The sequence below is a fragment of the Crassostrea angulata genome, chromosome 7 (genome assembly GCF_025612915.1).
Source record: "Crassostrea angulata isolate pt1a10 chromosome 7, ASM2561291v2, whole genome shotgun sequence".
NCBI lineage: Eukaryota > Metazoa > Mollusca > Bivalvia > Ostreida > Ostreidae > Magallana > Magallana angulata.
The window spans coordinates 18,609,139-18,627,751 of record NC_069117.1 but is presented as its reverse complement, the minus strand read 5'-3'; the positions used below and the strand labels follow the sequence as shown (position 1 = coordinate 18,627,751).

Genomic DNA, 18,613 nt, shown 5'->3' with positions numbered 1-18,613 from the left:
AATTGATAAACACTACCAACCGTATCCAGTGAAATGGAGTACCCTATGTGCAATATTTTGCCAAAAAATGACTAAGTTCAAAAGCTGGCTTTTTTTCCAGAAATTATCAGAAATCAAAATCCTAGCAATATACACACCTCTAATATATTTACAATTGATCTGCAAATGAGCAACTTCCTATCTTGAAAACTGTAGGAAGGGTTATCCGTACAATGAGGGTACCCTATATGCAATATTTTGTCAAAAAATTACTAAGTTCAAAAGCTGTATTTTTTTCATAAATAATCAGAAATCAAAATCCTAGCAATATGCACGCCTCTGATATATGTACAGTTGATCTGCAAATGAACAACTTCCTATCTTGCAAACTGCAGGAGGAGTTATCCGTACAATGAGTGTACTCTTTTGGCAGCCGCCCACCCACCCGCCATTTTCACCATTTTAATAACCGTTTTTTTTTCGTTCCAACACCCCGTTAAAAAACCCCAATATTAAATCCTGATACTGATAAGGCATCATCAAAGAATTCTTAGTTTTGTTTTATTAAATTACACCTGTAAAATTTATCTTATATTGGTGCATGTTCAACTTTGAAAATGCATTAAAGCATACCGAATGATCATATTTAAAACCTATAAATCATTTTAGTGCTTTGATTTTAATATTCCCATAATAATACAAAACAACACTGGTGTTATTGATTTTAGTGTATTTTATTACAGTAAAATCTGTAGTAAAAACCATTTTCATAATATGGGAAGTGGAAAAAAACCTGGATTTCAAAGGTTGGAACAAGATTGTAAACAGCCGGATGTCACGTGATTGTTATGAAGGATTGGATAATTAACAATAATAAGAGATGGATAAAGATGAAGAAATCTCTGTAGCAAAGACATGATATAATCAAAATATTAACATTTCCCATAAATGGAAATGTTTACGATCTGTACACAAACCTTAGTAACAGTAAGTTGATAAGAATTAAATTGACCAATATTATTCAGTGGTAAAGAATACAAACATCTCAAAAACAATGAAGTGATGACCAAATGCAAAGTGGTCGCTTGTACATCATAGCAACCCAATATCACACGACAGATTCAAAACAAATTCTAAGTTCAATAACTGTAAACAACAACGCGGCTGTTGAGGACAAGAGAACCAAACAGAAAATACATCCTTTCTTTGCTCAAAAGGGCAAAGTTGATTGTTGCTTTCTTGAACAAATCTTCTTTTCCTTTACTCTGCTAATTGTCTTGTCATGTACTGCAGATAATCTGTGTGACTTAGGGAGGAATCCAGACTATATAATAATGACTGACACTTTGCCTGGGCTGGTTACCCAGGAAGCTCATTCAACTGTCATCCCAAAAACTGCCCACTCTACTGTGCCAGAAACTTACAGACCATACAAAGGACTTGACTCTACTCTTGATTAATTCATAACAGGATGGAATTGATTAACAATATGTTCGATAGAATATAGGACACCTGCTGTCTTATACAATTTATAAAAAGTTAATCAATGTGAGATTGTCAGGCTTTTCTTAAAAAAGGGATAAGTATCAATTTATATATTTCTACAGCTCCAATCAAATTGGGGAAAAAAATCATCTATATGAGGTACCTCTCCTTGTTTGGATAGATTGTGTTGGGAGGGAGGGTGCAGGGCTATACAGACACATTTCATTGTTTTGTAAGAAAAAAAATGTTCTAATTAGAACATTTTTTAAAAACGTTTGATATTGTATATCTTTATACTGTTATCTTGTACGGACATATTCAAATTAACTCTGTTACCTTATTTAGTCCTATTTATTGATCCTGTGGTTTCTTAAGAGTTATATTTTTGTGTTCCTGTAGTATTTTTAATTCTTTGATACATACTACAAAACCACAAAAAATGGATTTTGTGGAAATAATTGTAATACAATAACTTCATCAAGAGGGAGTATTTTCATTGATGAAAAGAAATTTCTGTATTGTCTTTTTAAGAAATAAATTGTTGATTTTGGCTGAAGATATTATAATTCACTGACACTTTTAGATGAAAAATATCCATTGTAATTTTAGAAATCCAATACATGTAAATGTATGTACAAAAGAACACGTAATAAGAATTTTTCCAAATCTTCTTTTTTAGATTTGGAAATGATGTAATTCATCAAGAAACAATAAAATGCAATATAACAATGAACTTTAAAAATAAAAAACAACAGTATTCCATTTTTTCATTAAAAAATAGAACAGTCATGAGCGAACATACAAAATACAGAGATAATTATGAAAAAAAAGGTTTGTCTATTTACATGCCTGAAAGCCAACTTGAGTCTGAGATCACAATCTGTATTTACAACAAAGCAACAGTTGATTCCTTTTCTATCCATCATATTTATCCTCATTAGGCTTTAGAACTTGATGGCGTATTGTTCAGTAACTGAAGGTAAAGGTCTGATTCAAGGAATCGGGGGTAAGAGTCTTTTTCCATTAAAGCTTGAATTTTTTTCTGTGCATCTTCAAATGCGTGTCTTGTAGGGTGCTCCAAGTTAGTCACAGTTATCATTCGTGTTTTAGAATCCAAATTGATCTGCAAGTAACAGAATAGAGGTAAGTATATTGTCAAGCAATATATTAAGGCAACTCAATACAAGTGAAACTCTGTATTTATTGGATAAAGTGTCTATATATGCTCAGGAAATAAATTCTTTTACTTCGTCATATTTAAAATTTTGTTCTTATATAAAACTAAAGTATGATTTCATTTTAATATTGTAGAATTACTAAACTCCTGCATACCTCTTTCGGAGCTTGCACAGCTACAAAGTCGCCGTATATCTTTTGGCTTTGTGAGGGAAGCATTTGAGAGTCCTCACACTGTTTGTATTCCTGACACGCAATCCAGAACTCTAGATTCTCCTCGCTGAACTCTGATCGTAAAAATCCCCTGAATAACTCTATACCACCTGAAAAAAAATCCAAAGAATAAATCTTAATAATGTTTTCAGCACAATTAAATATTTGTTAAAAAAATGACTTTTTTTCACTTTTTTCAAAGTGCCCATCAAGTTGGTATTCTGGTATAGATCTATATGGACACATACCTTTATCATTAAGGAGACTGTCGAAAGACCTGCTCCATTTCTGGACTTGATCTGGTGTGGGTCGCCTGAACACCGAAGAACTGTGACACTCGCCTCCGATCGCAGTATCTGTGTTTCTTCGTCGAAGAAACTGGAATTTCTTTTTCATATTCTTTGCTCTAAAAAGACAAAAAAAAAAGATAAGAAACTAATTTAAAATCAAAAGCTGATTTTCCTATTTTTTTAAATTGCTTAACCATATCTATTCCCAAAGATTTTCCAATTTACCTCTTGTGTAGACACTTTTTTATGAATGACATTGTTCCATGCATATTTCAAAGTAAATCAATGAGAAATGACAAATGCATTCATGGACCCCACTATATATATGTTTGTATTGTGATAATATGACAAGCCAACTGAGGACCCGACCAATAGAAACACTTTCTCTTCATCCAGCAACCAGCTAATCATTTACAAGGGGAGTGTTAGCCATGTTTTCACAATGTTATTTTGTAGTCATTATCACTCCGTATCCTTAAAAACTAACATCCCTAGCACATCATCTGTAACTGACTTGTACCGTTATGAAATGACTTTTTCTCTACATAACAAACCAAAGAAATTGTAAACAAATTGACAGCACTGTCACTCACCAAGATTATTTTCACATGTAATTTGGAGACATCAACATTGTCATCATAATTTTGTTAATAAGACTGCACTGCTTGTTGCATACATTATTGATTTGATCTGAACATTTTTTATCTTAATATAAATATTCCCTTACAATGAGATTGGACATAAGTTATAAGGACTAGCTTACATGCACATAGACCCTGTCCTGTATATTTTATTTTATACTTAATATTTTTTCTCCATGTATCAAAACATTCATAGGACTGCTCATTATTATCGCAATTAACACAACAAACAAAGAAATGACAGGTATGAAGCAAATTGTATCAAAAAAATTAATTGACAGCATGTAGATGTTCCATAATTTAGCCATAATACGAAACTATAAATTTTAGCTGCAGTTCTTTCAAATTTGCATCTATCCAAATCATGAATTGCACTCAAACCACTACGACAAAGTAAAAGATTGTACATACACGTACCATAAATATTCTACATCCGCAAACGTCATCTTTATTACAATTTGACATTTTAATGATTTGAATGCATTTACTTGCAAGGGTTTTTCTTAGTCTTTTGATCAAATGTGAAAGCCATTTTTTCCTTTGATGTTATCTATATTTTGCGTCATGCTTTTACTCCGTTAGTCAATTCAAACTTCAATTACCATACCTAAGTCACTATACCACTTCAGTTCATAATGAAAGCATTTCTTTAAGTTATAGACTGAAAAGGATTAACCAAATTTCGTGACAGCATTGCACATTTTTCATATAGCTGTCAAATGGTGTGAGGACAAACGTAATTTTCTTTTTAAAATGGTTAAACAAGTTGTACTAGCCTATATTTAACAAGTGCTTGTATTTGGCTTGACAAATTATTGGGTTCTGTACAGAATACCCTATATTAAGTAAGCTTTTTCAAAATGAGCACAACTGGCCACAAGAAGTGCAGCTAGCAAAGATGCAAGGTTGAAACGCACAGCTGTGATCGATGTACAAAGAGGCTGTTTTGTAACCCGCCGGTAAATCATGTCAACTGCAGAGGCACCACTGACCTAGTGGTACAGTTCATATTTTCCTAGGCCTGACACAGGTAGGCTTTAAGTCCAAAAAAAATGTAGCCGCAAAGTGATTCTGCGTTTAATTAACCTTCATAGCAGGCTACATACTGTACTTCAACCATGAGAACTCTTTCTTTTACAGACTGCTTTAGATAAGCCATTAAAAACTTTCTTTTACAGACTGCTTTAAATAAGCCATTAAAAACCCTCCTTACTTAAACCAGTAAAGAACTATGGAAGAGGACATATAACAGTTTTTCTCAAATCTGAATGCCTTATGACTACAAGTAAAAAAGAAATGTTGATATTTTCAAAAACAATTCAAACCAAAGAGAATAAAAATGCTACAGTTGACTTACAAATTACTGGGCTTTTTAAGCCGAGACTGTGGATTATTCTCGTCAGTTCCCATCAGCGTGGCGTCTGCTGAGCAGGTCTTATAGACAGGCTTCCTGGCTGAGCTGTCCTCGCAGTCTCCATTGTGTCCTATCAGACGTTGGCTAAAGACCGCAAGTTCTGAGGCTCGGCTCTCCAACTGTAGTAAAAAACTTCAATTCTATAGCTATTTCATATTTATCATTTTGCTATATACATGTTTTATTTATCACTTTTGAACAATAACTTGACTTACCTGGGTAAACTAAGTTTGTTCGAAATTATTAACAAAAAAGTTACTTAACAGCTAGTGAATATTTTGAATTGGTTTTCCTATATCGTAGTAATTTGAATTATTATATTGCTATCAGGTTAATTGAGGCACAGTTTTCCAGATCAAAAATACCTTTCTAATCTGTCAATAAAAATTTGAGTTTACCATATTGTGAGATGAATTATCTTATTTATTTGAATTTTAAAATATTAAATACGATTTGAGGCAAGTATCATACAATACTGCATGTTGTTGGCCATAAGATATAAATAAACAAAAATTACGATCAGTGAACACCATTCATAAAAAAAATCTCTTGCTCAAATAAAGGGCTGCAATGGAAAATTCTTGTTTTGTACTCATTGCAGATATTTTCACTTGAAAAAGGCCAACATGACAATTCCACACAAAGCAAACATCAGTGTGTTTGGGGGCTGCATAAAAAAAAATATATACATATTCGTCATTCTGCGTCGTAGGTTCATTCATGGACTGGCAATACCTATACCTTCACAATTCCCGATACCTGACCGTGTGAAATAAACAACTTGTTTGTATGTTCCAAGCTTGTTTGTGATGCAAAACCTGGCTGATCAACAAGATGAGGCTGACCTAAGCCAAGTCTCATTTCACGAAACACCACTGATCTATAATGGGCTGTAAATCTATCTCACTTTGAACAAAGCCAGGCCGCAAATAGATCAGTAATGCTTGCACTGAACTGACAGGTCCAGAACAATATTTTGCTATCTCTCTTAGTATAAGGCCTATATATAAAATGAGGAAGGATTTCCCTAGTACCGTAGTTGATTGAATAGGAGTAACTGATTCAGTTTCAAGAGCATTTTCTTTTCTTTTCAAGAATAATTTTTTCTTAATTTTTTTGTTTGCTTGCTGTTATTAAATTTGATATCATTATTGAATTCTAAATAACTTATTTTCAATTATAAAATACATCAAAGCAACTAGGAACATAGGTTCAAGCCAGAAATCTATTTTTGCCTCTCATTAATTAATGTTTTAGTTGTATAATACTTAATTTTTAATTATGAATACATCAAAGTAACCTGGACCATAGACTCAAGTCAAAAATCTATTTTTGTCTCTCATTAATTAATTAATTAATTAATTAATTAATTAATTAATTAATTAATTAATTAATTAATTAATTAATTAATTAATTAATTAATTAATATTGTTACCTATCAAGTCTATTTTTCAATTAATCACTTTTTTCCAAAATCTAAAGAATTTGACTGATGAGACTAGAGTATGTTAATATACACTGTTAGTAATGCCCAAAAGCATAACAGAATAACAATGTTTTTGAAAATATTTCACTCCTAAATCAAACATACCTAATCTAACATATCTAAAAATTACATCGAAAAAAAGGGGGTCTACCTTTATCCCTCTGAGTTATGACACATTTAATTTGGTCTTTTTGCACTTAATTATCATTCTTACAGTATTTGTTGCTAAAAAAAGTCAAAACACATTTTTACTATTGACTGCAATGCAATGATGAAATAAAAATATGTGCTGATTAAATGAATATATACAATTTACTTATAATACATATTATGATCATGTCAGCTTTGAAATTTTTAAAACATGATGATAAGTGAGATATATTATTAATTTTGCCAGATTTTTCAATTCAAAAAGGCATATTTTAAAATCTAAAAAAAAATAAACTTGATGATTTTAATCTGATTGAAGCAAATAAAGTCATTTTCTCTTGTACTCAATGATCAATTGAAATTTTGAACCTCATGACAGCTAGTCTGATTAAAAGTAACCCGGCCCTTCTATAAAAGGGAGGGGGGATCTAATCAGACAGCATCCGACTTAGCATAAAAAATAGAGATTCAAACTGTTAATACTGTAAGTGATTTAGTTAATTTTCAAATGATATTTGAATACTTTAGGTTTTATACTGAGCATTTTCTGTCGTTGATGATGCCAGTGAAAATCACAGTGAAAGGGGAGCAACTCGTACTCACTACTAAACAACTTCTGTGATCAATGGTTTAATACTTGAATACAGTTACTTCTCTTCATTTCATGATTTAATTTAACCCTCCCCCTTTCTCTCTCTCTCTCTCTCTCTCTCTCTCTCTCTCTCTCTCTACTATTTCATTTTGATACAATCTGAGTATGGGTGTTAAGAATATGACGATTACTTTCGTAATTATTGAGTTGTAATTTACATGACTTATCAGCATATTTGAGAGGGGCAGGGTTGATATGTCTATCAAAATAAATTAAATAACTTGGGAGGAAGGATTCATATGATGCCTGACATTTTGCATCCAAATTCTAAATCAGTTTCATGTTAAAAATTCCCTTAAAATCCTACTTTCATCCCCCCTCCCCTTCCCCTAAAAAAAAGACTTCAAATTTTAAAAACTTGATGCTAGTATAACTATGTTATCAATTAAAATCTTTAAAAATAAGAGTTCAAAAACCAACTAATCAAATTGAACAATTTTTTTAAGGGACTTATTTTAACAGTGAAATTAAAACCTGTTCGTAGTGTTAATTAGACAGAGACTTAATCTCAAATGTCACAACTGGACCAATGATGACAATAAGCTTTCATCTGTACGGACATATTTTTATACATTCTTTATTAAAGCCCACCACTAATTGGTCATTAGGAGCTTTTAGTGAATGTACATGTAGATCTACAGCACGAACAATTAGCAAGTACTATCTATCACACATTGTTATAAATAAGTCAAAACCTCCTCTTGTTAATGTGACCCAAATGAGGCAACATTAAGTCAAAAAATAGAAGTGTGCATTGAAAAGCCTCATTGTGCTCCTAAACAAAAACTCTTTTGAATTTACTTACAGTATCTTCATCATCAGTGCTTTTTTCCATGAAGTGTGTTGGAATGTCTTTTTCCCAGCCTGCACTCTGACTGCGCCTTAAAGGCCGAGTGATCATGCGACGGAATCGCCTCTTCTTGGAATCTTTTTCTTTCTTTGTGGCCTTTTGCTCACTGTGAGTTGAGGCCGGTGTTGCATGTAATTCGGACTCCGAGGCCTCTGTCGACGAGTCACACTGAAATGACAGCTTGTTTCCTGAGGAAGAGGAGACACTGTCGAAGGATTTCTCACAGTCCGTGGACCCGAAGGAGTCCATTGGACTGGTACAGTCTTGAGCCTTTGTACGATTAATCCTGCGCTCCATCATTCGCTGTCTCCAGTTCTGTTTCACGTCCCTTACATCCTGCTTTTCACTGATTGCACATTTTTCTTTCAATTGACTCGATAAGTCAGCCGACTTAAGTCTCATTTTGTTCCCAGGATTTGCGAGTTTTTCGGCAAAGTCCTCAGTGTGCTCACTCAAATCCTGCTTGGGATTTGTTAAGTTTCGAACAAAGTCACTCAAATCAGTGCTGATTTGTTTTGAAATGGGGGAGGTCGATTCTTCTAAGTGGACTCCCTGCAAGAAGGAAAACAATCTCTTAACTATTTGCAGTGAAAAAAGAGAAGGCCTCTTTCAACAGCTTCCTTGATCAAAGCTCATGCCTCATCTTAACTCTAAAATCTTATCCATGGCAAGGTCTAGATATTCCAAACATGCTGGAATTTCACCCATTATCACTTTGACATGGATATTTATGAACTCCGTTACATCTTAAATTCATATTACATGCTTACAACCCCACAGTTCTTTGACAACTTGATGATTTTCTAATCAAATATATAAAAAAAATCCTCTTATAATCACCTACGTATTTTTTGAAAAGTTACAAATTACCTGGTAGGTTCATGTATCATATACACCAGTACACTCTACCATGCTCAGCCTAATTATTTGATAGTAAATGCTAGCTAATATCAAATCATTACCTCATAAACTTTGACAACTTCCTATTGTCAGAAGAAACACTTGTAATTCCATTAGGCAACACCCCACCAGATATTGTTTGAAACAATGTGTGCCATTTACACTAACATTAGGAGAAACGGAAATGGCCAGGAATGTAAGAAGCAATTAAGAGCCCAAGGCCTGACTACTGACTACTATAAAACTCCTGAAAACCTGGGCTACTTACTGACAGCTATAGACGTACATGTACTGGACAACTTCTAATGATGACCCACCGGTCTTACAACACAGGTAAAGCCCCACAAGCCGTTTGACACTGCCTGTAACACACTGCACAGATTTATGAATGGATCAGAAAAAAGGTGCATTAGGGCTCTCGTTTCGAAATCGATGATTATAACCACAGGAACAAACAGGTATAATGACACGATTTTGCCATCCCATCTACGATCAAAACACATGAAATTCACTCCCTCTACATGAAAAATACAGGATGTTATTATTTACCAATTTACTTGAAGTCACCTTTTTTCTTTGTCAAGCTGTTGTAGCACAAACACCATACCTTTAAAAAGGTTCACAGAAATTTGTCATGATTTACCTCATATTATGGTAGAGTCATTCATGTATCATATTTGTCATTTTTCTCCCACGTATAACCATGTCTTTTTAAATTGAATTGCTTCTTTTAGATAATGAGCAGTCATGCATGAAAACAAACCCAAACCTGCGTATGTACCTACCGGTACATAAAGATTGGGGAAAGAATTATTTGGGATGAGAAAAATTTTCTTAAATTTCAAATAAAACACCCAAAATATTCATTACCTGTATCAATACATGTGTACTTGTATATTCCATTAAATATCTTAAATATCTATTGATATTACAACTATTGTTATATTACCCAGTACATTAACATTAATTGGAGAAAACTTTTGTCTGTATAATCAACACTTATAAAAATCATACAATTTAAGACCTGAAAATTTACCTTTTTTAACTTCTGCAAAATCTTCCAAAACCACATTATTATAAAACTGAAATTCCAAGTGTATAATCCTAAGTCCAATGGAACATTCAAATTGAAATGTGCGTTTAGATATACATTATTTATAGCTTGACGCAATGATTTCTTTAAGTGCATCATACATCAGCGTTTGATAGGTTTTGGGGTGGGGTCAACTGATTTTCTGGTTCCTGCACTTAGCCATCTGTTAACTCTCTCCCTACCAATATCTCGCATCAGGGGGGACATTTCGCTATAACTGAAAGACAGGATTGTCCGCGAGTGATGTACGCTACGTGATTTTTCTCACTAAAATGATGATCGTGCCTACTCAATGTAAGAAACATTTTGTACTGATTCAGATTTCTAATATAAAACTCTAAACGAGAGATGGATACGTAAACCTTCAAAGGCAACAAATTTTAAAAAGTTGCAAAAGTTTTATGGCTCCGAATATCTATGACAAGCAACAAACGTTTACTATTGCACATATTGTGAAATAAAAAAAAATATCAAGAAGTCTATGTAGTTTCTAAACTTTAATGAGATCAGCACTGTCATGATTTTTTTTTTTTTGGCTGAAAAGTTCAGATATTTTAAAATTGAAAGGAAATCTAAAGAAAGTTAACATTTTTTAGTTTTTAATTAACATAGCCTCTGGTATTTCTTAAATTTGTTCCAGTTTCAAATTGATCCATTACAACTGGTAAAATTCTAGCAAATTTTTTACTTATATTCTGAGGAATTCACTTTGTTGTTTTTTTTTCAATAAATTTGTATTCAGTATAAATATCCTGTAAAAGATATGGGAAAACTTTCTGATGAATATCTTTTTTATCTATAAAATTAGCTTTATATATAAACTTTACTAATGTTTATCTAATTTATCCTAATGCTGTCAATTCTAGATAACTCTGAAGGTTTTAATTACTGATACTTATTATAATACATATATTTTAACAGACAGATCAATTAACATACAGGTCATTTCAGAGCAATATAAGTTTATGCCTTGAATTTCTTCCTTCCATTAGAAAATTTCTTTCATCGACCAGTCAGAGAGCAGTGCACCCCCCACCCCCTATATTACAATATGCAACTATTTCCGCCGGTGAGGTTCCGTGGTCAGCTGTGGGCAACAACGGAAATAGAATGACCTACTGACTGATTGGTTTCTTCTGCAGGGGGGAAAACTTCCAAGTGTCTACGTGACAGGGATCAGCTATATCCCCACGGAATATCCTAGCTGGTGGCAGAAGAAGACCAATCCAGACACTAATCATATTGTTCTGTAGTTACTGATCGCTGTTCACAATTATAAAAGGCCTACACACTCAATAATTCACCAACATATAACGCCATTTGATAAATGTAGCTTTGGATGAAAGTGTGAACATTAATTTTAGCTCATGTGGAAAAAAGAAACACAGATTTTTCCAATAATTTTATATACTAGCTGCCATCAATGATAAAAAGTTGACTCATATAAATTAAAGAAAACGTTGAACATGGTAGCATGTAATCATAGATAAAATATATTTTCTTAATACATTATCAAGAAGTTAACTATAAATTACCATTCAGAAAAAAAAATTAAAAGACTTTTTTTTAGAATAAAAAATGAAATAAAGAAAAGAATTAAAACTCTCTTACTTATCGAGTCCCAGCTATTATTGTGACTGTGTGCATTGTACCAAGAAATACCCTTTAAATAAGCTGATCCTTTGCGTAAATATAATAATTTATTAACTGAAAAATAAACCAATAGTGCAATAATCCACTGACATTTTACAATAATATGAAACAATATCTGGGAGGACCCAGTACTTTATTGAGCCATACACAATTTCTTCAGGAAAAGTTTTATGATTTACTCTGAATAATTGATAAACCAAATGACGTATATACTCTTGGCCGCATTATCACATTGGACCACAGATGGCAGACTGAGTTTGGGGACCGCTGAGAACAGAAATATTGGGCCAGATCTGGGATAGTGCCTGATGCATTCATAACTCCATCAAACTATTCATATGATGTCATCATTGGCAGGGATGATTCAATAACATGTTTCAAAGTATTGACAAAAGACAAATGAAATAGAACAGAATCCAAACACATTAGTACAAAGTTTCCAATTTTCCTACAACTAATAGTAAAAAAAATTCCATCTGACAAATGTGTATAATTGAAAAAAACCATGCATATTTATGAAAATGAATGAAGTTACATGACAACTGCCTATATTCTAGCCCTCATAAATTTTACTTTTGAGCATCAATTCCCAATTTTTTTTTTTTTTACAAATCTTCATTTAATTCATTCAAGAGAGATCATGCCTTTAAAAAGAATTAAATTCAAAATATTAAATACTGTTCATTCAGTTTATGCATAAATATAAATATGATATTATTTAGAAAATGAAACAATTTAAAAAAAACATGTATTCTGCTTTAATAATTCTCTTTGAGGTATGCTTATCATATATCCATAATTTTATCAAATTTAATATGATGGAACAATAAATCATAAATATTGGAGAAAATAACCATTTAATTCTATTAAAATGAAACAATAAATCATATATGTCAGAGAAAAAAAAAAACATTTTAATTTCATCATTTGGCATAATTTTTTTCAATTAATTAGACTGATGTAATATCTAATTAAAACAAATTTCATATAAACACAGAAACCACCAAAAGTACACGATCAGTGCCTATTGACAACATCTGAATGGCCATTCATTGATTATCAAGAGCTCTTCTTATTAACTTTAATAATTTGAACCATATGTCCAAATCTGTTTAAGCCAATTAAGAGTTTTAAACTCACTGACTCTAATTCTGATATTGACCCGGGGTCTGAAATAGAAACACAGCTACATAAACATCACAAAACAGCACTATTTTTAAGAGCAAGATCATCTCATTTTACTTTTTTATTCATGCCCGTATAAATTCCATCCCTTTTCCCCACCTTATGAAAACAAACAAGGCCAAACCTCCAACATCTAATCATTATTCTTGGAACTACTGATTTCTGAATTCAATATTTATACCACACACTGTAAACAATACAGAGGCAGTTTTAAACTACACTCTAAGAGCGGAAAGCCCAACAATTGGCTCCATTAAAATAAAACCTGATGTATGCCAATGCTTCCTGTTATAAGAATGGCTGTCTTAATTTGACCATGTAACCATAAGTGGCCCCACTGCTACGGGCTATTCTGTCAAGCACTCTGACAAAGTCAACAAAAAGCCATAGAAAAAGACCACTTTAAATTGCTAAAGACACATTCAGTTCAACTGATCGAAATACAATAGTTCAGCTTCCCCATTAGGGTCTTCCTATTGATCGATGCATAATAGCTTTAGGCTAATTAATAACGATAATAATTAAAATGCTGAATTACTGATATCAAATGAACAATCAACTTTATATCTACCGGTACTTGATATACATTTTTATCAAACAGTTAAAGTGTAATAAATTTTTTGGTTACAAACATGTGCATTGCATAATAATTTCAATAATTTTTGTTTAACACACGTACATTTTGATAAGTTTGAAGAATTTTTTGACTGTATACATCAAATTTATACTCATATAAAATGGATTTAATAGTTAATAAGTTTATCAATAAGTGTTTTGTCTAGAATGCTTTACACTTTATAAAGTATATAGTGTCTCCACTCTAATGCTTATAATTCTATTAATTTGATAACTATTTAAGTCATTCGTAAATCAGCTGTGGAAACCATGGAAATGCAATTTTGTTGTATGTATTATGAAGTCAGATATTTGTTTTTGCTTAAGACAAGCAACTTAAAAGTAGTAATAAGCAAAGGTAGAGGTTATTGTGTTTTCTATATAAATCTGAAATAAAAAATGCCAAGTTTGATTGAAATTTGCTAAATTTACTTGCAGTTGCTGAGAAATAGATGAAAAGTTGTAATATATTTAAGCCTTTAGATGATGAAATGGACACACACTAGTCAGAAAAGTCCAAATGAGTGTTCTGCTGAAATGATCAAACTTTAAAAAAAAAAAATCAATGATTTGTCTATTTTTTAATAGTTTCCTCTCTTTCTTTTTTTCTGATGTGGATGAAAAGCATATAATGCCCAATTTTCAAGTTTAATCCATTATTCCAAGAGACAAACATCTCATAGGCTTTACAAATTACATATGGTCAATGCATGTACATGTTCACTTTTATACATGTATATGTCAATGCATTCGATATCGCAATTATATATATATATATATATATATATATATATATATATATATATATATATATATATATATAATAATAATATGTTATTTGTTTTATTTAATCAAATAAAAATTGTGGCTGTTAATTGCATAAGAACTTTTCATTTATGAAATTGGGCTTTGTAAGAAAAGAAAAGTTTTAATATTTAAAGCCCAAGGCTATTGAATTTCAAACAAAAATAATGTTCTGTCTATTTGCATTAACGAACTGAAATGGCCAGGCGAATAATGAATGTTTAGATAACAACAATCCTTACAATTATATGACCTAACGACTACTGCTTAACGGCTTACCCCTGAAGAAGAACCAAGAAATTCGATTCGGAAATATTTGCACCACTTCTTCCCCATTGTCTGCGAGACAGTAATTGAAATCAATAAATAAAAAAGAACCCCTAAAGACCAAATATATATTGGAAACTTCCTTCCTCTCGGAACAAGCTTGCTCATTTCTCATATCAGAGTACATTTTTTGCTGCAACATATCCAATCAAATTCCCCTTAATAGTTGGCACGGAGTACTTAAAAACAAAAGAAGTTTACTTCCTTTCCCAATTTCCAATCATTAGCATTTTCTCTGGAATTGACACACTTAATTCAATTTAAGTGCTTGTTTTGTTCTTTCTTTGATCTGAGTCATTTGATTAACAGTTCATATTTTCAAAAACTTGAGCCATATTTTCCCAAAGTCCTAACAACAGGAACATGCTTGACTCAAAGAGTGCAGGCACACAAAAGTGCTGGCAATTTACAGGTTAACACGTTTTGCCATGCAAATATCATAAAATGTGTTTTGTGGTAAATTTAATTGCCACACAACATTTTTATTTCCTTTTAACATAACCAAGAATAGATGCTAGAAAATACACACTCAGCAGCAACATGCAGGCTTAATTTTGTTCTGTTATTGCTTGATGAAGAGTTTTTTCTTCTTTTTTTTTTGGGGGGGGGGGGGGGGGGGGGGTAGGAGACAAAACAAATAAAAACACTACAAACACATATCTCGCAATTTAAGCATATAGTTTTCCATCTTGTCTTGAGTATATGTTGTTTGTTGAAGACTACACAATTCCTCTACAAATTGCTAAGTAATTAGTACTGGAAGAAACTAGATCCATCTAGAAATGTACTTACTTTGACTATAGCAATTACATTTGACAGCCCTAACCAACAAATCCCTATAGTTGTTTCTTCCTTCATATTAGATATACATATATGCTCCCATCACAATGAAACTGATTCAGAAGATGGATTAATTATTGATCCGAGAAGTTCATAAAGTTGTAGGCGGCTTGCTGATGGTCTCAAATATCTTCAACAGCTGTACCTAATTACAAGGAGTACATACTGACTTAAAACACAGGTCAAGCACTGGGCTTTTCTCTTCTTGACCCAAGCAAATGTTTTGATGCTTCTTGCTTGTCTGACCATGCACTAACTAACCATGGGCAAGAGCTAGGTGAAGTGTTTTGTTTCTGCATTCTACTGATAAAAACTTTTAACCCCAGATATTCCAAAGCTGGACAGTACATTAGCTAGTGTCAATGAACTTCGTGGATTTCTCATATTCATATATTCAATTCATATATCCCCCCACTCACCCACTCTCTCTTTCTCTCTCTCTCTCTCTCTCTCTCTCTCTCTCTCTCTCTCAGTACATTATCCTTGTATTGAAGTCTGAACATACCTGCATACATGAAGACAAACATAACAATATCAGTCACTCTATAATAAACATCCATGAAACCACAAACACAGAGAGAACCATAAACCACTGCAGATTATACAGATCACTGAGCCTACCTCATCCTCCCGCAGACAAGCTACCACCAGCAAGGAGCTTCAGAGGAGAATTAGCCACCTCTCTGCACAATGTTCTGTCACATGCCACAATAAATAGCTCACAACAACTTCTGTACCCTGCCAAATCCTTAGTGGCTAGGTAACATACTTTTCCTCATTTCTCAGGCTCCTGTCCAAAATCCCCTCTCTTCACTGTGAGGATACCCCCCAGTATAAACGTCTTCTTACTGACTCATCAGCTCTATCTATCCATGGAGACAAAGGTGTTTTTGGATGTCTTACAATGCCTGGATTACGATATTGTACAACAGAACTTGCATTGTTAATACTTCCCTTTCCCTAATCAAACTCCATGTACACCATGGCATAAAAACAGGTTTCTTACATGTAGCTGCAGATGATAACTTAATTGCTTTGTGCTGCAAGTTATTTTTGCAATGCAATCAGAACAGGGGTTAATGGCATGATGCTTAGATTATATAGGTTGCATTACATTTATTATTTCAAGTTTACAAAAATTTATAGAGATGTGAGTATTCAAAAGGCATCTCACCTCTATTAATGAAATAGAGTGCCTTGAACAAAATATAACTTATGTTAAATTAGATCAATAGGTTTGGCAAAATAGTATTGAAATTTTTTTTTAATAAAATTGTCACTAGTTCATTTGACCAATTCATCTATGTTAATTTCCTGCAATCACTAGTTTTCTGTCAAATTTAGCCACTTGTACTATACTAGATCTTGACTGGGAACCTCTTACCTTCATTAAATTCCTGCAAACTGATCACTATATGACTTTCTCCATATTTTCTGTCCTTTTTAAAAGTATATGTACATTTAATTAGGAAACTCAGTATTAGCTTTATTGAATTTTTCATTGGTAAGTAAAGTTCACCGTAAATCAATATGCATCATGATATGAATATAAAAGATACTTTGAATTATTAAATAATTACAATGCTCATGTTTGTTGACTTAATATTAAATGTGAACAAGATCTATAGCGTTTTTAAACAGCATGCACTTTTATCATCCTTTCTTCCCAAAAATTCAATACAAAAACAGAATAATACATCAGACATTTTTTCCTCCCTCATTCATGTTTGAACATTGAAATTTGTGTACATGATCAATTTGCTGTGAATTCACATCTCATCCTCTTAATAACTTTCTTCTCTCCTTCAATGCATCAAAATAGCAAGCAATGAATGGGCAACTGTTAGTAACAGGAAGAGCAGCCAGATAAAAGCTTTTAAACAATTGTTTTTCATGATCGGCTTGTTACTATCATTACTATAGAGAAAAAGCGGGAAGGAAGCGGCAAAAGTGGATCGAGATTCATTCATCATAATCAGGACTGCTAAAACAATCCTAGATCTCAGAGCACTCCAGGGAATAAGTGCTAATTAGCTGTTTAAATATATCCATCAATATTGCCCAAATTAGAGCTGTGTATATGGTACCTCTGAACAAGAAGCTGTTGTATTGGAGATATGATACTCTATTGACAATCTCTTTTCCCCTCATTCACACAATAATTGATGGTGAGAAATCAATATATTGGGCTCTATTGGATACTTCATGGAAATATGTACGCGAGATAATGTTACCGCAACTGATGAGAGCTCGGTTGAAAACTGTCATTAATTTTCCATTTCATATGTGTGTATTATGTATACATTGGACAACAATGACCCAGCAAAGCACTTACTAAAAATATTCATTCTAACCATACTGACTACACAATGCTGAGAAAGTTTACAACCCCCTTTTTCCCTATAATCAATTCATTTTGAGTTTTCGAAAAATGAGTATACCTTATATATCATACAAATCAGAGGTAAATCTACTCTTTTGTTTTGTAAAACAGCTATTATAGCTGTTAATAAAGATGTTGGGTTAACAGACTCATTCATTCTCACAGAATCCTGGAAAGATAACAAGCTTTTCTAAACTCCTCCTTTGAAGTAACAATCCTTTGATGTTGACAATTCATAAACGTTCCTAGAACTTTCAGTTCATGATTAAAAAGTCATTTTTTATAATCAAAGCTACAGTCTCTATTAGGTAGAAATAAATCAAGAAAAACGCTATAAGGAAGCATGGAGAATCAAGGCGGATTGAGAAGATGTAAAGTAATGAAAGGTCATATGTATAAAATCTCCGACGAAGCTCTTTAATACCTGGTGATATTTTCTCAGTGCCCCATTTTAATGAACTGCTACCAATCTCTAAT

The 18,613-nt window shown here is 32.7% G+C and overlaps 1 protein-coding gene across 11 annotated transcripts in view; it reads right to left on the bottom strand.

Moving 5' to 3' along the window:
* Positions 1 to 694: 694 nt before the first annotated feature.
* LOC128192265 (uncharacterized) overlaps positions 695 to 18,613 on the bottom strand; it is a 33,653-nt gene continuing 15,734 nt past the window's right edge. For 3 of the 11 annotated variants that reach the window (XM_052864829.1, XM_052864826.1, XM_052864825.1), the window contains 5 exons: positions 8,292 to 8,888; positions 5,142 to 5,317; positions 3,102 to 3,259; positions 2,797 to 2,963; positions 695 to 2,587 (listed from right to left, as the gene is read on the bottom strand). In XM_052864829.1, the coding sequence (XP_052720789.1) occupies positions 2,402 to 2,587; positions 2,797 to 2,963; positions 3,102 to 3,259; positions 5,142 to 5,317; positions 8,292 to 8,738 (1,134 nt within the window). In that variant the 5' untranslated portion in view covers positions 8,739 to 8,888 and the 3' untranslated portion in view covers positions 695 to 2,401. The other 8 variants (XM_052864828.1, XM_052864827.1, XM_052864824.1 and 5 more) reach the window with 8 other exon arrangements.